Source organism: Polistes fuscatus, unplaced genomic scaffold (genome assembly GCF_010416935.1).
Source record: "Polistes fuscatus isolate 324 unplaced genomic scaffold, CU_Pfus_HIC Scaffold2, whole genome shotgun sequence".
In the NCBI taxonomy this organism is placed as follows: domain Eukaryota; kingdom Metazoa; phylum Arthropoda; class Insecta; order Hymenoptera; family Vespidae; genus Polistes; species Polistes fuscatus.
Genome location: NW_025113096.1, coordinates 17,852,058 through 17,872,946, shown reverse-complemented (window position 1 = coordinate 17,872,946; position 20,889 = coordinate 17,852,058). Strand labels below are relative to the sequence as shown.

At 36.1% G+C, this 20,889-nt stretch overlaps 1 protein-coding gene and 1 long non-coding RNA gene across 2 annotated transcripts; both read right to left on the bottom strand.

Annotated features, from left to right (window-relative positions):
- Positions 1–10,749: 10,749 nt before the first annotated feature.
- On the bottom strand, positions 10,750–11,326 carry LOC122516232. The gene is made up of 2 exons (XR_006303512.1): positions 11,141–11,326; positions 10,750–11,085 (listed from the first exon to the last, which is right to left on the bottom strand). It is a non-coding gene; the product is annotated as an uncharacterized LOC122516232 (long non-coding RNA).
- Positions 11,327–13,864: 2,538 nt separating this feature from the next.
- Positions 13,865–14,923, bottom strand: LOC122516140. The gene is made up of 2 exons (XM_043633713.1): positions 14,879–14,923; positions 13,865–14,744 (listed from the first exon to the last, which is right to left on the bottom strand). Exons 1-2 carry the CDS (start codon positions 14,921–14,923, stop codon positions 14,061–14,063), a joined length of 729 nt encoding a protein of 242 aa, XP_043489648.1. The 3' UTR covers positions 13,865–14,060.
- Positions 14,924–20,889: the final 5,966 nt, after the last annotated feature.

The window sequence follows — 20,889 nt, the reverse complement described above, 5'->3', positions numbered from 1 at the left end:
ATCCGTCCTTTTTCCAGTTCACGAAAACTTTATTCAGTGGTACGAACTGTGATATTTTTGACATATCTTACGAAGTAAGGGCTATAAAGGTCTTACAGTTGAAGATCTTACAGTTTGCGAGCAACTACAGATCGAAAAGCATGGTAGAAAATTTTTTCAAGAATATATGAAAATTTTCTTTAGCAACGAATAAAAGTACCCAAAAACTCGAAAATATCCCACACCCAGGATCGAAACGATCTTTTATTGGCGAAAAAGCATTAAATTCTACACGGACAGTACCAAAAACATGTAGGAAATCCCTGATATTTCATCTCTTCGAGAAGTTCGCGGTTTTGCCTATAAAAAAATCAGCCCTTTTTTTCGTTTGCGAAAACTATATTCAGTGGTATTATTTGCCATATTTTTGATAAATCTTTCAAAGAAAATACTAAAAGTTGCTTAAAGTAGAAAATATTGTATCTTGAAAAAACGTAGAGATGGAAAAGCAAGCTAGAAAATTTTTTTTAATAAAATATGAAAATTTTTCAAAACGGCGATAAAAAGGTACCAAAAACAAGAAAAAATTCCACTCACAGAATCGAAAGATCTTTCTACGGCAAAAAGCATTGAATTCTGTAAGAACAGTATGCAAAACCTGTAGTAAATCGCAGTTTTTTTTTCTCTTCGAAAAGTTCTAGTCCTTGCCTACAAAGAAATCGGTTTTTTTTTTCGTACGCGAAAACTATATTCAGTGGAATGAACAGTAATATTTTAGAAAAATTCTTAGAAGTATACACTATAAAGGGCTTACAGTAAAAGATATTACAGTCTGCGAACACCTAAAGATCGAGATGCAGGGTGGAAAATTTTTTCAATAAATTTGAAAATTTTCTGAGGCAGCGAATAAAAAGTACGCAAAAACTGAAAAAAATTAAATTCCTAGGATCAAAACAATCTTTAATCGGCGGAAAAGCATTGAATTCTACACAAGCAGTACCAAAAACATGTAGGAAATCGCTGATTTTTCATATCTTTGAGAAGTCCGTGGTCTTGCCTACAAAGAAATCCGCCCTTTTTTTCGAACGCGAAAACTATATTCAGTGGTATGAATTGTAATATTTTAGTCATGTCTTCCGAAGTATAGACTAAAATGGGCTTACAGTAGAAGATCCTACAGTTTGCGAGCACCTATACATCGAGAAGCAAGGTGGAAAATTTTTTCAATAAAATATAAAAATTTTCTGTGGTAGCGAAAAAAAACATCCGAAAAATTCGAAAATATCTCACACCCAGGATCGAAACAAGCTTTCTTCTGCGAAAAAGCATTGAATTCTACACAAACAGTACCAAAAACATGTACGAAATCGCTAAGTTTTCATCTCTTCGAGAAGTTCATGGTCTTGCCTACAAATAAATCGGACCTTTCTTTCGTTCGCGAAAACAATATTAAGTGGTATGAACTGTAATATTATTGATATATCTTTCAAAGAATAGGATAAAAGTTGCTTAAAGTAGAAAATATTTTATCTTGCAGAAACGTACAGATGGGAAAGCGAGCTAGAAAATTATTATAATAAAATATGAAAATTTTCCAAAACGGCGTTAAAAAGGTACCATACAAATCGTAGAAATTTCATTCCCAGGATCGAAACAATCTTTCATCGGCGAGAAAGCATTAAATTTTACACGAACAGAATCCAAAACATGTAGGTAATCGCTTATTTTTCATCTATTTAAGAAGTCTTTGGTCTTGCGGACAAAGAAATCCGCCCTTTCTTTTGTTAGCGTAAACTATATTCAACGGTATGAATTGTAATTTTTTTGACATATCTTTCGAAGTATAGACTATAATAGGCTTACAGTAAAAGATCCTACAGTTTACGAGCACCTATACATCGAGAAGCATGGTGGAAAATTTTTTCTTTAAAATTTGAAAATATTATAAAGAAGCGGAAAAAAACATCCGAAAATTCGAAGATATCTCACACCCAGGATCGAAACGATAAATCATCGGCGAAAAAGCATTGAATTCTACACAAACAGTCACCAAAACTTGTAGGAAATCCCTAATTTTTCATCTCTTCGAGAAGTTCGTGGTCTTGCCTACAAAGAAATACGCACTTTTTTCGTACGCGAAAACAATATTCAGTGGTATGAACTGTAATATTTTTGACAAAACCTTCAAAGTATAGGGAATAAAGGGCTACAGTAGAAGATCTTACAGTCTGCGAGCAGGTATAGATCGAGGAGCATGCTGTCAAATTATTTCTATAAAATATATAAATTTACTTCAGCAGCAAATAAAAGTACCCAAAAAGTAGAAAAAATTTCACTGACAGGATCGAACGATAATTCATCGGCGAAAAAGCATTAAATTCTACACGAACATTAGCCAATACATATAAGAAATCGCTGACTTTTCATCATTTCTAGAAGTTCGTGGTCTTGCTTACAAAGAAATCCGCCCTTTTTTTCGTTCGCGAAAACTATATTCAGTGGAATTAATTGCAATATTTTTGACAAACCGTTTAAAGAAAATGCTAAAAGTTGCTTAAAGTAGAAAATATTTTATCTGACAAAACAGTACAGATGGGAATGCAAGCAAGAAAATTTTTTTAATAAAATACGAAAAAATTCCAAAACGGCGACAAATAGGTAACAAAAACATCGGAGAAAGTTCATTCCCAGGATAGAAGCGATCTTTCTTCCGCGAAAAAGCATTGAATTCTAAACAAACAGTACACAAAACATGTAGGAACAACAATAATATTCAACAAACAATATTCTGTGGTATGAACTGTAATATTTTTGACAAAACCTTCAAAGTATAGGGGATAAAGGGCAACAGTAGAAGATCCTATAGTCTGCGAGCACTTATACATCAAGATGTAGGGTGGACAATTTTTTCAATAAATTTGAAAATTTTCTAAGGCAGCGAATAAAAAGTTCGCAAAAACCAAAAAGAAAATATTTCCTAGGATCAAATCGATCTTTCTTCCGCGAAAAAGCATTGAATGCTACACAAACAGTACACAAAACATGTAGGAAAGCGTTGATTTTTCATCTCTTCGAGAAGTTCGTGGTGTTTCATAGAAAAATATCCGTCCTTTTTCCAGTTCACGAAAACTTTAATCAGTGGTATGAACTGTGATATTTTTGACAAAACATTCAAAGTATAGGGAATAAAGACTACAGTAGAAAATCCTTCAGTCTGCGAGCACTTATTCATCGAGATGCAGGGTGGGAATTTTTTTAAATAAATTTAAAAATTTTCTGAGACAGCGAATAAATATTACGCAAAAACTGATAAAAAGTTAATTCCTAGGATCAAAACGATCTTCCATCGGCGGAAAAGCATTGAATTCTACACAAGCAGTACCAAAAACATGTAGGAAATCGCTGATTTTTCATATCTTCTAGAAGTTCGTGTTCTTGCCTAAAAAGGAATCCGTCCTTTTTTTCGTTTGCGAAAACTATATTCAGTCGTATGAACTGTAATATTAGACAAATCCTTCGAAGTATAGACTATATGGGCTTACAGAAGAAGATCCAACAGTTTACGAGTACCTATACATCGAGTAGCACAGTAGAAAATTTTTTCTATAAAATTTGAAAATTTTATAAAGAAGCAAAAAAAAACATTCCAAAAATTCGAAAATATCTTTCACCCAGGATCTAAACGATCTTTCTTCGGCGAAAAAACATTGTATTCTACACAAACAGTTACCAAAACTTGTAGGAAATCCCTGATTTTTCATCTTTTCGAGAAGTTCGTGGTCTTGCTTACAAAGAAATCTTCCCTTTTTTTCGAACGCGAAAACTATATTCAGTGGTATGAATTGTAATTTTTTTGACATATCTTTCGAAGCATAGACTATATGGGCTTACAGTAGAAGATCCTGCAGTTTGCGAGCACCTATACATCGAGAAGCATGGTGGAAAATTTTTCTTTAAAATTTGAAAATATTATAAAGTAGCGGAAAAAAACATCCGAAAATTCGAAGATATCTCACATCCAGGATCGAAACGATAAATCATCGGCGAAAAAGCATTGAATTCTACACAAACAGTCACCAAAACTTGTAGGAAATCCCTGATTTTTCATCTCTTCGAGAAGTTCGTGGTCTTGCCTACAAAGAAATCCGCACTTTTTTCGTACGCGAAAACAATATTCAGTGGTATGAACTGTAATATTTTTGACAAAACCCTCAAAGTATAGGGAATAAAGGGCTACAGTAGAAGATCTTACAGTCTGCGAGCAGGTATAGATCGAGGAGAATGCTGTTAAATTTTTTCTATAAAATATATAAATTTTCTTAAGCAGCAAATAAAAGTACCCAAAAACTAGAAAAAATTTAACTCACAGGATCGAACGATCATTCATCGGCGAAAAAGCATTAAATTCTATACGAACAGTAACCAAAACATATAAGAAATCGCTGATTTTTCATCTCTTCGAGAAGTTCGTGGACTTTTCAAAAAAGAAAACCGTCCTTTTTTTTGTTTCCGAAAACAATATTCAGTGGAAATTATTGCAATATTTTTCACAAAACTTTCAAAAAGAATGATAAAAGTTGCTTAAAGTAAAAATTATATCTTGCAAAAACATACAGATGGGACAGCAAGCTAGAAAATTTTTTTAATAAAATATGAAAATTTTACAAAACAGCTATAAAAATGTACCAAAAAATCGAAGAAACTTCATTCCCTGGATCGAAACTATCTTTCATCTGCGAAAAAGCATTTAATTCTAATCAGTACCAAAAACATGTAAGAAAGCGCTGATTTTTCATCTCTTCGAGAAGTTCGTGGTCTTGCCTACAAAGAAATCCGCCCTTTTTTTCGTACGCGAAAACTATATTCAGTGGCATGAACTGTAATATTTTTGACAAATTCTCCGAAGTATAGACTATAAAGGGCTTACAGTAGAAGATCCTACAGTTTGCGAGCACCTATACATCAAAAAGCATGGTGGAAAATTTTTCAATAATATTTGAAAATTATTTAAAGAAGCGAAAAAAAACATCCGACAAATTCGAAATTATCTCACTCCCAGGATCTAAACGATCATTCTTCGGCAAAAAAGCATTTAAATCTACACAAACAGTAAACAAAACATGTAGGAAATCCCTGAATTTTCATCTTTTCGAGAAGTTCGTGGTCTTGCTTACAAAGAAATCCGCCCTTTTTTTCGTACGCGAAAACTATATTCAGTGAAATTAATTACAATATTTTTGACAAATCTTTCAAAGAAAAGACTAAAAGTTGCTTAAAGTAGTAAATATTTTATCTTTCAAAAACGTACAGATGGGAATGCCCATCTGTAATCTGGTAATGCCCATCAAGAAATCCGCCCTTCTTTTCGTACGTGAAAACTATATTCAGTGGTATGAATTGTAATACTTTTGACATTTCTTTGGAAGTATAGACTATAATGGGCATACAGTATAAAATCCTACAGTTTGGGAGTACCTATACATCAAGAAGCATGGTGAAAAATTTTTTCAATTAAATTTGAAAATTTTCGAAAGAAGTGAAAAAAAACATCCGAAATATTCGAAATTATCTCACACCTAGGATCGAAACGATCTTTCTTCGGCGAAAAAGCATTGAATTCTACACAAACAGTAACAAAAACATGTACGAAAGCGCTGATTTTTCATCTCTTCGAGAAGTTCGTGGTTTTGCCTAAAAAAAATCCGCCCTTTTATTCGTACGCGAAAATTATATTCAGTGGTATGAATTATAATATTTTTGACATATCTTTCGAAGTATAGACTAAAATGGGCATAGAGTAGAAGATCCTACAGTTTGGGAGTACCTATACATCAAGAAGCATAGTGAAAAATTTTTTCAATTAAATTTGAAAATTTTTGAAAGAAGCAAAAAAAAACATCCGAAAAATTCGAAATTATTTCACACCCAGGATCGAAACGATCTTTCTTCGGCGAAAAAGCATTGAATTCTACACAAACAGTAACCAAAACATGTAGGAAATTCCTGATTTTTCATCTTTTCGAGAAATTCGTGGTCTTGCTTACAAAGAAATCGGCCCTTTTTTTCGTTCGCGAGAACTATATTCAGTGGTATCTTCTTCTTCTTCTTCATTCTTTAGTTTAGGCAAATTGCCTGTTTCGTCACGATTTTTTTCTGCCTATTGCACTGTTAAATTGTCGCACCATTGTTTTCGTGGGCGCCCCGTGCTTCTGCGGCCAACCGGTGACTTATCCCGTGCAATTCTGACAATTCTTCCATTGTCCATTCTGTTGATATGTTCGTTTTATTCTTTTTTTTTTTTAGTATCCATTCGTTAACGTTCTTTACTTTGCATGTTCTTCCTATATCTTCACTTTTCTCTCGATCCAGTAGTGTTTTCCCAGCTATTCTGCGAGGAACTCTCATTTCGGTTGTCTCTAGTAACTGTTTCGTTTTTGCTGTGTCTGGTCGAGTTTCTGCGGTATGTGACATAATAGGTCTTACCATTGCCTTGTAGATTCTTGCTTTGGTCTCTATGTCCATGTTTTTGTTTCGACATAATGTGTCATTCAAACAACCCGCTATTCTGGATGCCTTCATTGTCTGTTCTCTTACCTCTGCTTCAACATCACCATATCCTGAGATTTCTATTCCTAGGTATTTAAATCTCATTTCCTGCTGAATAACCTTCCCTTCAATTTCCAGTTTGCATCTTAACGGCGTCTTTGATGTTGTCATGCATTTAGTTTTCTGGGCCGATATTTTCATATTGAATGATTTGACTATGCAGTTAAATCGGTGTAGTAGACGTTGTAGATCATCCTCATTTTCGGCCACTAATACAGCGTCATCAGCATAGCATAGGATGGTTATTTCTTCGCTGCCAATTTTATATCCTTTTAGCAGTCTTACGTTTCTTATTATTTCGTCCATAATGATGTTAAAAAGCAGGGGACTTAGGGAATCCCCTTGTCGGATACCACGACCTGCATCAATCGGTTCAGTCAAGGCGCCATTTATCTTTGCTTGGATCTTATTGTTTCTATAGATGTCCTCTATGGTCTTGATAAGATTGTTCGGAATTTGCCGGTTATAGAGGAGGTGTATAACATCCTTTAACTGCACTCGGTCGAATGCCTTTTCCAAATCAATGAAACACATATATGCTGGTCTGTTGTATTCAATTGATTTTTCTGTTATCTGTCTTATGATGAAAACCGCGTCTGTGCACGATCTGCCTGATCTGAATCCCTGCTGTTCGTCTTCTAGATTCGTTAAGCTGTTAATTTTATTCGTTATAATCTTTGTCGTTAGTTTTAATGAAGTGTTTAAAAGATTGATTCCCCTGTAGTTTGTAGGCAACTTTTTGTCTCCTTTTTTAAACATAACTATAGTTGTACTAGTTCGCCATTCGTCAGGTATTTTGTGTTGGCATAGTATTTTTTGGATTAGGAATGTTAGTTGTTGTGTGAGACGTTGGCCACCATATTTTATTAGCTCGTTTTGGATGACATCTTGCCCTGGGCTCTTCCTATTCTTTAGTCTTCGAATAGCTGTTTCTACATCACTGGACTCAATTTGTATGTCGCTTCTGGTTATTATTTCTGGCGTATTTAGTTCCGTTTAAGGTTCTTCTGATTTATAGAGCTCTGTTAGATAGTTAATCCAATTTTCTTTTGTGATCTGGTTTGTTTCTATCATTTCATTGACCTCCTTTCTTTGATTTCTAATAAATCGCCAGATTTGTTTTTGGAGTCCATAGAAGTCACTCTCCATTCTTTTCGAAAAAATCTCCCAATAATTTTGCTTTGTTTGCCTTACTAATGTCGCTGTTTGATTCCGGATTCGTCTATACGTTTCGTATGACTCAGGTGTTCTTAATGTCCTATAGTTAAGGTATGCTATTTTCTTTTTTTTGCATATTTCCTTAATCTCTGGGCGGAACCAAGGAGTTTTGATCATTCTAGCCCGGTTTTTTACAGTTCGTGTTCCCAGGGCTTCATATGCAGCTTCTAAAATGTTGGTTCTTAGTTTCTTCCAGGCTATGTTTATGTTATCTTCTTCTTTTATTGGGCTTTTTTCGATTTTTTCTTTCAACCTGTTCTCGTATAGTTGTTTGGTTGGTAAGTTCCATAGTGACTCGATGTTTATTTTCAATTCTTGAGTTGCTCGTGCAAGATTTCTTTGGGGTTTAAACTTCATTCTTATCTTTGCTAATAGCAGGCTATGATCGCTTCCTACATTCGCGGAATTTAACGTCCTGATATCTAATATTTGGTTTGGTTGGACGTATCTGTTGGTAACAATGTAATCAATTGTAGACCTGAAGCCTCTGGTGTTGCTGTATGTAAATTTATAGTGTTTCTTATGATTGTAAAATGTATTATTAATCCTTAGCTCGTTAAATGTGCATAGCTGTGTCATTAGTTCTCCATTGTCATTTAACACGTTTTCGTTGAACCTTTGTTTTATTCCAGGTATTATTTCGTTTCCGATGCGGGCGTTAAAATCTCCAAGGATTATCATTTGTTGGTTACTTGGTAATGATCCGACTAAATTTTGTAGTTGGTCGTAGAAGGCTTCTCTTTCTTCCTTCGGTTTATTATCTTCGGGTGCATAAATTGACACTATATTTAATTTTTGGTCTTCCGCTTTCATTTTTACAACCAAGATTCGTGAAGATACGTAGCTACATTCTTGTATGTTATTTTGATACTTCTTAGACACTGCGATGGCTACCCCTTCTTTTGCCCTGATTTGTTTTTCTACACCACTATAGATCACTAAGTAGTCTTCGTACTGTATTTGTCCTTTGCCTTTCTTTTTTGTTTCTTGTAAGGCGCATATATCGATGTTATTATCTTTCAGTTCTTTCAGGGTTTCTTGATCTTTATTATTGAATGATTTGATGTTCCAGGTAGCCAGACGTATAATGTGTTTTTTTTTCCAATTCGTTGTCCTTTTCGTAGTCCTTTTCCTTGCATAGATGGTCATCTGTAGATCAGTCCTATTCCGAGGCAGAGTATCGTTTCTATGAGCAATTTTTTTTTTTTTTTTTTACGTTGGGTAGGGAGCTAGCCTGATCCAACAACCTTCCTCCTTTTCCCGTGCTTAGGACCGGCAACATGATCGCTGATCTGCGATCATGCAGGCGGAGTTATTCAGTGGTATGAATTGTAATATTTTTGACATATCTTTGGAAGTATAGGCTATAATGAACTTACAGTAGAAGATCCTACAGTTTGTGAACACCTATAAATCAAGAAACATTAGTGGAAAATTTTTTCAATAAAATTTGAAAATTTTCTAAAGAAGCGAAAAAAAACATCCGAAAAATTCAAAAATATCTCACAACCAGGATCGAAACGATCTTTCTTCAGCGAAAAAGCATTAAATTCTACACAAACAGTAACCAAAACATGTAGGAAATCCCTGATTTTTCATTTTCTCGAGAAGTTTTCGGTCTTGCCTACAAAGAAATCGGCCCTTTTTTTCGTTCGCGAAAACTATATTCAGTGGAATTTATTGCAATATTTTTGACAAATCTTTCAAAGAAAAGGCTAAAAGTTGCTTAAAGTAAAAAATATTTTATCTTGAAAAACGTACAGATGGGAATGCAAGCTAGAAAATTTTTTTAATAAAATATGAAAATTTTCCAAAAAAGCGATAAATAGGTAACAAAAAACTCGAAAAAAATTTCACTCCCAGAATCAAAACGATCATTCATCGGCGAGAAAGCATTAAATTCTACACAAACAGAATCTAAAACATATAGGTAATCGCTTATTTTTCATCTCTTTCAGAAGTTCGTTGTCTTGCCTACAAAGAAATCCGCCCTTTCTTTCGTTCGCGTAAACTATATTCAATGGTATGAATTGTAATATTTTTGACATATCTTTGGAAGTATAGACTATAATGGGCTTACAGTAGAAGATCCTACAGTTTGTGAGCACCTATACATCAAGAAACATGGTTGAAAATTTTTTTAATAAAATTAGAAAATTTTCTAAAGAAGCGAAAAAAAACATCCGAAAAATTCGAAATTATCTCACACCCAGGATCGAAACGGTCTTTCTTTAGCGAAAAAGCATTGAATTCTACACAAACAGTAACCAAAACATGTAGCAAATCCCTGTTTTTTCATCTTTTCGAGAAGTTCGTTGTCTTGCTTACAAAGAAATTCGCCCTTTTTTTCGTTCGCGAAAACTATATTCAGTGGTATTTGTTGAACGACGGACGCCTTGTATCGGTACTCCGGTGATTTTCTTGTCGTTGAAAATGCACTTATAAGTGGACTAGGAATGAGGGTAGGTGAAAATAAATTAAAATAAATTTTTTGAGCCCAGTCAGTACTAATAAGTACGATTTATTTTGCTCGTTGCAGGGAAAAGCCTTTCGGCATAAAAACCCTGGTTGAAATACAGTTGATGTTGATGTGTCGCTGGCTTGCCTATCGGCAGCTATCGCTGATCATGTTAATCCAAAGATAATATAATTCTGACCACATGGCCTTCTTCTCTTGTTCCTTTGTTCCGCTGATGTAATAGTAGCGCAGGAGTGTAGTTCTCTTCGAGGTAATCGCTCGCAGGTCTCGTGGTAGAATCATGTTGAAGCGTGAAAGCACGAGCTTTTATAGAAAAACCCGTAGAAACCATAGCTGTCGTTGCATTTGATTGGACTAATAGAAATAGTGGGAGAACGCGTGCTGTGGCGTGCTCTATTAGCCAAATAATAGCATAGGGAAATTATAGGTTTTACGTAAGCGGATAACAAGAATTAATATCACTCGTGTAACAAATAACAACGATATATTTTAACAACGTTGAAATAACAAATCTTTTACAACGGGTACATGTGTCTTTCTTTTCTTTATCCCCTCTCTTTAGTAACTAACTCCTCTGCCCGCTCCCTAGTCCCTTTTTCCTCTGCCCGGGATGTCGCGGCTTTCTATTGGCGGGACAGCTGTCCAATCACATGTAATGATTGCACCACCGCCAGTCGGAGCGCCAAAGTACTCCCCTCCAGAGTTCTACAAGTTGACTCGTTGTTTGGCTTTAGCGCCCGGGTATGTTCTTAATTCAGGGACCTGCGAAGCTTGCGCTGTGTCCTGCTGGAATTCTGTAACATCTAAAAATGCAGGTTTTAGTCTCTCGATTGAAATGTTGCATGGCTTGCCTTTTACCAACACCGTGTAAAGCTTCTGGTTAACTCGAGCCAAAATTTCATAAGGGCCGTGATACGGTGGTTGTAGCGGTTGCCGTATCGTATCGTCTCTTAAAAAGGCGTGTGTTGCTTGCTGCAACCCTTTATGCACAAAAGGTACATTCTTTGCGTGATGTGCTGCCTCTCTAGGGCGAATTCTTCGCATCCGCTCCTTAGGTCCTGTACGAATATTTCCGGTTTAACTCGTAAATGATTGTCCTCGAAAAACTCTCCAGGCAGTTTGAGTGTTGAACCATACAGCATTTCTGCCGTCGAGCATTTGATATCTTCTTTATAAGCTGTGCGCAACCCTAGAAGAACTATTGGCAATACTTCTAACCAATTTTTCTCTTTTCCTAGTTGGCAAACTATCGCTGTCTTTAGCGTTCGATGCCATCTTTCCAAAATACCGTTTGATTGAGGGTGATATGGTGAAGACCTTGTTCTCGAACACCCCAATAGCTCGGTCAATTTTTTGAACAGTTCTGCTTCGAATTGCGATCCTTGGTCCGTAGTGATGACCGTAGGCACTCCAAATCGCGCTACCCATGTCTCGAAAAACGCTCTTGCTACTGACTCTGCTGTAATGTCAGCAATCGGGATTGCTTCTGGCCATCTCGTAAATCGGTCTATCATAGTAAGACAATACCTAAACCCTTTGCAGACAGGTAACGGTCCGATAAGATCTAAGTGAATGTGACGAAAACGTTCATCTGGTATTGCAATTTTGTCGGGCATTGCTTTATTGTGTCGTTGTATTTTTGTTGCCTGACAGGGTAAACACGTCCTTGACCATAGCGCGATTTGCTTGTTCATCCCTGGCCATACAAACTTCTGTCTTATTTGCTGTCTGGTAGCCCTTGCACTCGGATGTGCTAGCCCATGTACTACGTCAAAGATCTTTTTCCTCAATACCTTAGGGACATAAGGTACAATAGCTTCTTCCCTACTCTTGCAATACAATGGACATTCCTGCCCTGCCAATGTAAATGATCTAAGTTGTAATTTGGAACTGCTAGCTAAGATGTGCCTTAGCTCCTCATCTCTACTTTGTTCGAGAGCTAACTCTTCCGTAGAAACTATTACTGGGACGTTGACAGCTTCTATACGGGACAGTGCGTCTGCCACAATGTTCTCAGAACCCCCCACATGGACAATCTGAGTGGAGAACTGTGCAATAAACTCTAGCTGTCTCGCCTGACGCGGTGATGCCTTATTTAACCTCTGCTGAAATGCGAAAGTTAAGGGCTTGTGGTCCGAACGTATTGTTAACTGCCTTCCTTCGATGAAATCCCTTCGAATATTTAATTGCTTCGTATACCGCCAGTAACTCACGGTCATACGTGCTGTACCGACGTTGCGTCTCCGAAAGTTTTTTTGAAAAGAACATCAAAGGCTGTCTTACATATCCATCGACTTGCTCTAACGTTGCGCCTATCGCTACGTCTGATGCATCCGTGGTTAGGACAAGTGGTGCGGCTGGCTTTGGATGTGCTAGCTTTGTAGCTTCGGCTAGCGCCTGCTTGCAGCGGTCAAACGCCTCTATCGCTTCCCTCGTCCATGGCACTGGGCGCTTGTCATTTTTGCGGCTGTCTGTGAGAAATTCAGTCAGCTTCACTTGGCTTGTGCCGCCCCTTTAATACACCTCCTGTAATAATTAACAAGACCCAGGAACCTTCTTAACTCTACCACCGTCTTTGGTCTAGGATAATTCATTATCGCCTCTGCCTCTTTGGCAGTGGCTTTACTCCTTTCTTATCAACTGAATACCCCAAATATTCCACCCTATCAGCTTCAAAATTGCACTTGTCTACGTTAATCGTAATGCCTGCCTTTTGTAACCTGCTAAGTACTGTACGTAGATGTTCCCTATGTTTTTCCCGGTTTTCGGAAGCGACCAGTATATCATCTATGTAACAATAAACGTAGCCTAAATCCTGGAACAAAGAATTAATAAATCGTTGGAATGTCTGGCTGCGTTTTTTAGACCAAATGGCATTGTAAGGAATTCGAAAAGTCCGAACGGTGTCGTTACTGCAGTTTTCTGGATGTCTGACTCAGCAACTGGAATTTGGTGATATGCTCTTTTCAGATCTATTGTCGAGAACACGGTTTTCCCATATAACCCGTGTGCGAAATCATGGATGTGCGGTAGAGGATATTTATCTGGTTTAGTGACAGCATTTAAACCGCGATAATCTCCACAAGGTCGCCAAACGCCTGGCTGTTTCTTGGGAACCAAGTGCAGCGGTGCCGCCCAAGGGCTCTTTGATGGTCTGCAGATCCCCATTTCCACCAAATATCGAAATTCGGCTTTAGCTGCTTCTAGTTTTTCAGGGGGAAGCCTGCGGAAGGGATAGGCTACTGGTGGCCCTTCCGTCTCGATATAATGAGCTACTCCCTTCTGACACGGCCCTAGGTGAGTGAATGGTTTAGTCAGCCCTGCAAATTCCTTTAACATAAAATACTGTTCATCCGTAGATCTGACTGTCATTATCGATATATGTGGCTGACTAGTCAAACTCGCTACTCTTGTTGCCCCGGTGTGGTTGTCCTTCAGTGACTACTACGAAGGTCTACACTTAAATTGTAGTAGTGAAGGAAATCTGCACCAATTATCGCACAGTTAACATCAGCTACGCAGAATTTCCATCTGAATTGCCTGCGCAACCGCAAGTTCAGCTCCAGCAACTTCTCACCATAGGTATAAATTGGTACATTGTTAGCTGTAAACAACTGCATCGCTGTTCGTCTTGGTTTGCCTTTAACAAATCTTACTGGCAGCAGCGAGATGTCAGCCCCTGTATCGATCAAGAACCTGATATTATTAACAGTATCAGTAATATGAAGCCTCTTTTGCGAAATGCCACTGTCCTGAACGGCTCCTATTTCAGGATGTTTTACTCGTTTCCCTGACCGGCAAGCGGGTAGGGTGCCTTGCACGGTAAAATACACCTAAACGCTTTCTCCTTGTAGCGCCTATGGTAGAAACACCACCCATCTACAGTATTATTGTCTGCCTTAGCACGACTCCTACAGGTTGGTTGTGCTTGCCTTGACTTCCCCCGGTTTTTGGACATCGCGGCTATGGTAGCAGTCAGTCTTCCAACTTCTTCCCTTAACTGCATAACCTCCTCTCTACTAGAGCTATCGACACTCGCTATGCTTGGTGTTGCTGTTACTTCCATAGCCCTGTCGGCTATGGCCGCCATTTTATCTAAACCGCACTCGTCCGAGATTGCCAGGAGCTCTTGTATACGCTGTGGTAATCCTTGTGTCCAAATCGTACGTAACATATCCTCGTGTACATCACCTCCTGCTAGTGTACGCATTTCTCTAAGCAGCACTGACGGAGTCTTATCATCTAACTCTATTCCTCCCAGGAGCGACCTTAGCCGTTTTCCTACAGAATCTGTATAGCGCTCAATTAGAGCTGTCTTTAGTCGCTCATACTTGCCAGTCTGAGGTGGCTGCTCTACAATATCTGCCACACTTAACATTACCTGCTCGTCTAAGTGCCTCAAGACTGCGCTATACTTAATTTCGTCTGACCGAATCCTGTAGACTGCAAATTCTCCTTCTAGCTGTAAAAACCATAATTTTGGTCTGTTACGCCAAAATGTATGCAGTCTTACGTTCCTGAATTCGTTCGCCTGGATTTCCTTTTCAGTCTCACTTTTCCCGTCTATATCGATTCTCCTGAATCCATTTGTTCTACCTCCTGGGCACTTCTATCAACTAGAGGAGTTCGGCTTACCGACATTTTCCCTTTTTTGCTTATAATCGGAACATGTGGTTTATACTTCTGTTCGACGTTCGGGGTCACCAATTATGTGGCGTGCTCTATTAGCCAAATAATAGCATAGGGAAATTATAGGTTTTACGTAGGCGGATAACAAGAATTAATATCACTCGTGTAACAAATAACAACGATATATTTTTAACAACGTTGAAATAACAAATCTTTACAACGGATACATGTGTCTTTCTTTTGTTTCATCCGCTCTCTTTGGTAACTAACTCCTCTGCCTGCTCCCTAGTCCCTTTTTCCTCTGCCCGGGATGTCGCGGCTTTCTATTGGCGGGACGGCTGTCCAATCACATGTAATGATTGCACCACCGTCAGTCGGAGCGCCAAAGTGCCAGACGACACAAGCGCCCTACACGGAGTTTGATGCGAACATTCAGTACACCGTAACTAAGATGTTTTTTGTCCCTATATCTCGGCGATTACCGATACGTCTCGACATGTCACGAAACGATTCCCACTCACTCGCTTGCGTAGGATTGCGCAACAGTATTAATTGCAATATTTTTGACAAAACTTTCAAAAAAAATGCTAAATGTTGCTTAAAGTAAAAAATATATCTTGCAAAAACATACAGATGGGACAGCAAGCTAGAAAATTATTTTAATAAAATATGAAAATTTTCCAAAACTGCGATAAATAGGTAACAAAAAATCGAAGAAATTTCATTCCCAGGGTCGAAACGATCTTTCATCTTCGAAAAAGCATTGAATTCTACACAAACAGTACCCAAAACATGCAGGAAAGCGCTGATTTTTCATCTCTTCGAGAAGTTCGTGGTCTTGCCTACAAAGAAATCCGCCCTTTTTTTCGTACGCAAAAACTATATTCAGTGGTATGAATTGTAATATTTTTGACATATCTTTGGAAGTATAGACTATAATGGGCCCACAGTAGAAGATCCTACAGTTTTTTAGCACCTATAAATCAAAAAGCATGGTGGAAAATTTTTTCAATAAAATTTGAAAATTTTCTAAAGAAGCGAAAAGAACATCCGAAAAATTCGAAAATATCTCACACCCAGGATCGTAACGATCTTTCTTCGGCGAAAAAGCATTGAATTCTACACAAACAGTAACCAAAACATGTAGGAAATCTCTGATTTTTCATCTTTTCGAGAAGTTCGTAGTCTTGCTTACAAAAAAATCCGCCCTTTTTTTCGTTCGCGAAAACTACATTCAGTGGTCTTCATTGCAATATTTTTGACAAAACTTTCAAAGAAAAGGCTAAAAGTTGCTTAAAGTAGAAAATATTTTATCTTGCAAAAACGTACAGATGGGAATGCAAGCTAGAAAATTTTTTTAATAAAATATGAAATTTTTCCAAAACGGCGATAAATAGTTAACAAAAAAATCGAAGATATTTCATTCCTAGGGTCGAAACGATCTTTCATCTTCGAAAAAGCATTGAATTCTACAAAACAGTACCCAAAACATGTAGGCAATCGCTGAATTTTCATCTCTTCGAGAAGTTCGTGTTCTTGCCTACTAAGAAATCCGTCCTTTTTTTCGTTTGTGAAAACTGTATTCAATGGTATGAACTGTAATATTTTAGACAAATACTTCGAAGTATAGACTATAATGTGCTTACAGTAGAAGATCCTACAGTTTGCGAGCACCTATACATCAAGAAGCATGGTGGAAAATTTTTTCAATAAAATATCAAAATTTTCTAAAGAAGCGAAAAAAAACATCCGAAAAATTCGAAAATATCTTTCACCCAGGATCGAAACGATCTTTCTTCGGCGAAAAAACATTGTATTCTACACAAACAGTAACCAAAACTTGTAGGAAATCCCTGATTTTTCATCTTTTCGAGAAGTTCGTGGTCTTGCTTACAAAGAAATCTGCCCTTTTTTTCGTTCGCGAAAACTATATTCAGTGGAATTTATTACAATATTTTTGACAAAACTTCCAAAAAAAATGCTAAAAGTTGCTTAATGAAAAAAATATATCTTGCAAAAAAATAAAGATGGGACAGCAAGCTAGAAAATTTTTTTAATAAATTATGAAAATTTTCCAAAACACAGATAAAGATGTATCAAAAAAATCGAAGAAATTTCATTCCCTGGATCGATACGATCTTTTATCTGCGAAAAAGCATTTAATTCTAAACAGAACCCAAAACATATAGGAAACCGCTGATTTTTCATCTTTTCGAGAAGTACGGTCTTTCTTACAAAGTAATCCTCTTTTTTTTTTGTTCGCGAAAACTATATTAAGTTTTATGAACTGTAATATTTTAAAAAAATCTTTTGAAGTAAAGGCTGGAAACGGCTTAAAGTAGAAGATAATACAGTCTGCGAGCACCTATAGATCGAGGAGCATGCTGGGAAATTTTTTTCTATAAAATATAAAAATTTTCTGTGGCAGCGTAAAAAAAGTATAAGAAAACTCGAAAAAATTTCATTTCCAGGATCGAAACGTTCTTTCATCTGCGAAAAAGCATTTTATTCTAAACAGTACCCAAAATATGTAGATAAGCACTGATTTTTCATCTCTTCGAGAAGTTCGTGGTCTTGCCTACAAAGAAATCCGCCCTTTTTTTCGTTTGTGAAAACTATATTCCGTGGTATGAACTGTAATATTTTTACATATCTTTGGAAGTATAGACTATAATGGGCCCACAGTAGAAGATCCTACAGTTTGGGAGCTCCTATACATCAAGACACATGGTGGAAAATTTTTTCAATTAAATTTGAAAATTTTCTAAAGAAGCGAAAAAAACATCCGAAAAATTCGAAATTATCTCAGAACCAGGATCGAAACGGTCTTTCTTCGGCAAAAAAACATTGTTTTCTACACAAAAAGTAACCAAAACTTGTAGGAATCCCTTAATTTTTCATCTTTTCGAGAAGTTCGTGGTCTTGCTTACAAAGAAATCTGCCCTTTTTTTCGTTCGCGAAAACTATATTCAGTGGTATTAATTGCAATATTTTTGACAGAACTTCAAAAAAAAATGCTAAAAGTTGCTTAAAGTAAAAATATATCTTGCAAAAACATAAAGATGGGACAGCAAGCTAGAAAATTTTTTTAATAAATTATGAAAATTTTCCAAAACGGCGATAAATAGGTTACAAAAAATCGAAGAAATTTCATTCCAAGGGTCGAAACGATCTTTCATCTTCGAAAAAGCATTGAATTCTACACAAACAGTACCCAAAACATGTAGGAAAGCGCTGATTTTCATCTCTTCGAGAAGTTCGTGGTCTTGCCTACAAAGAAATCCGCCCTTTTTTTCGTACGCAAAAACTATATTCAGTGGTATGAATTGTAATATTTTTGACATATCTTTGGAAGTATAGACTATAATGGGCCCACAGTAGAAGATCCTACAGTTTTTTAGAACCTATAAATCAAAAAGCATGGTGGAAAATATTTTCAATAAAATTTGAAAATTTTCTAAAGAAGCGAAAGAACATCCGAAAATTCGAAAATATCTCACACCCAGGATTGAAAAATCTTTCTTCGGCGAAAAAGCATTGAATTCTACACAAACAGTAACTAAAACGTGTAGGAAATCTCTGATTTTTCATCTTTTCTAGAAGTTCGTAGTCTTGCTTACAAAGAAATCTGCCCTTTTTTTCGTTCGCGAAAACTATATTCAGTGGTATTAATTGCAATATTTTTGACAGAACTTCCAAAAAAAATGCTAAAAGTTGCTTAAAGTAAAAAATATATCTTGCAAAAACATAAAGATGGGACAGCAAGCTAGAAAATTTTTTTAATAAATTATGAAAATTTTCCAAAACGGCGATAAATAGGTTACAAAAAATCGAAGAAATTTCATTCCAAGGGTCGAAACGATCTTTCATCTTCGAAAAAGCATTGAATTCTACACAAACAGTACCCAAAACATGTAGGAAAGCGCTGATTTTTCATCTCTTCGAGAAGTTCGTGGTCTTGCCTACAAAGAAATCCGCCCTTTTTTCGTACGCAAAAACTATATTCAGTGGTATGAATTGTAATATTTTTGACATATCTTTGGAAGTATAGACTATAATGGGCCCACAGTAGAAGATCCTACAGTTTTTTAGAACCTATAAATCAAAAAGCATGGTGGAAAATATTTTCAATAAAATTTGAAAATTTTCTAAAGAAGCGAAAAGAACATCCGAAAAATTCGAAAATATCTCACACCCAGGATTGAAAAATCTTTCTTCGGCGAAAAAGCATTGAATTCTACACAAACAGTAACTAAAACGTGTAGGAAATCTCTGATTTTTCATCTTTTCTAGAAGTTCGTAGTCTTGCTTACAAAAAAATCCGCCCTTTTTTTCGTTCGCGAAAACTATATTCAGTGGTCTTAATTGCAATATTTTTGACAAAACTTTCAAAGAAAAGGCTAAAAGTTGCTTAAAGTAGAAAATATTTTATCTTGCAAAAACATAAAGATGGGACAGCAAGCTAGAAAATTTTTTTAATAAATTATGAAAATTTTCCAAAACACAGATAAAGATGTATCAAAAAAATCGAAGAAATTTCATTCCCTGGATCGATACGATCTTTTATCTGCGAAAAAGCATTTAATTCTAAACAGAACCCAAAACATATAGGAAACCGCTGATTTTTCATCTTTTCGAGAAGTACGGTCTTTCTTACAAAGTAATCCTCTTTTTTTTTTGTTCGCGAAAACTATATTAAGTTTTATGAACTGTAATATTTTAAAAAAATCTTTTGAAGTAAAGGCTGGAAACGGCTTAAAGTAGAAGATAATACAGTCTGCGAGCACCTATAGATCGAGGAGCATGCTGGGAAATTTTTTTCTATAAAATATAAAAATTTTCTGTGGCAGCGTAAAAAAAGTATAAGAAAACTCGAAAAAATTTCATTTCCAGGATCGAAACGTTCTTTCATCTGCGAAAAAGCATTTTATTCTAAACAGTACCCAAAATTTGTAGATAAGCACTGATTTTTCATCTCTTCGAGAAGTTCGTGGTCTTGCCTACAAAGAAATCCGCCCTTTTTTTCGTTTGTGAAAACTATATTCCGTGGTATGAACTGTAATATTTTTACATATCTTTGGAAGTATAGACTATAATGGGCCCACAGTAGAAGATCCTACAGTTTGGGAGCTCCTATACATCAAGAAGCATGGTGGAAAATTTTTTCAATTAAATTTGAAAATTTTCTAAAGAAGCGAAAAAAAACATCCGGAAAATTCGAAATTATCTCACATCCAGGATCGAAACGGTCTTTCTTCGGCAAAAAAGCATTGAATTCTACACAAATAGTAACCAAGACATGTGGGAAATCCCTGATTTTTCATCTTTTCGAGAAGTTCGTGGTCTTGCCTACAAAGATATCCGCCCTTTTTTTCGTTCGCGAAAACTATATTCAGTGATATGAACTGTAATATTTTTGACAAATCTTTCGAAGTAAAAGCTATAAAGGATAAGCCCCTTACAGTAGAAAATTTTACAATCTGCGAGCACCTATAGATTGAGAAGCATGCTAGTACATTTTTTTAATAAAATAGGAAAATTTTTTAGACGGTTAAAAAAAGCATTATAATGTTGGCACAGAACTTCAGCAACTGTAAAAAATTAATAAGGGCCTTTAGTTGCTATCTATTTGCTAATTTAAAATTCCTAATTGCTAACTTTATTTATTAATTGTTTAATTTGTTATTAATAATTACATATATTGAAATGTTTCTTCTAATTTCTAAGCAAATCAATGAAGTTTTCTAGTGTTTTTTCTTTTCAATCAATTGCCTACTTTTTGTTTGTCCGGCTCTTCAACTTTATTTTATTAAATATTTTTTATTTATCGTTAATTAGTTGAAAATAATTAAAACACTTTGAATATTTATGAAATGGCGACTTCATGAGTGGGAGATAAGTTTATAAGAATGCGCAACCACAAATTCAAGGCGCAAGCGCACTTTGAAAAAAATGAAAATAAAATTGTTGTATATATA

Excerpts from the sequence above, each read along its gene's own strand:
- LOC122516140 (XM_043633713.1), bottom strand. The coding sequence starts at position 14,923 with ATGTCGGTAAGCCGAACTCCTCTAGTTGATAGAAGTGCCCAGGAG. Across the intron at positions 14,745-14,878 it reads TTGATAGAAGTGCCCAGGAG|CTAGAAGGAGAATTTGCAGT; the intron begins GTAGAACAAATG and ends TGGTTTTTACAG.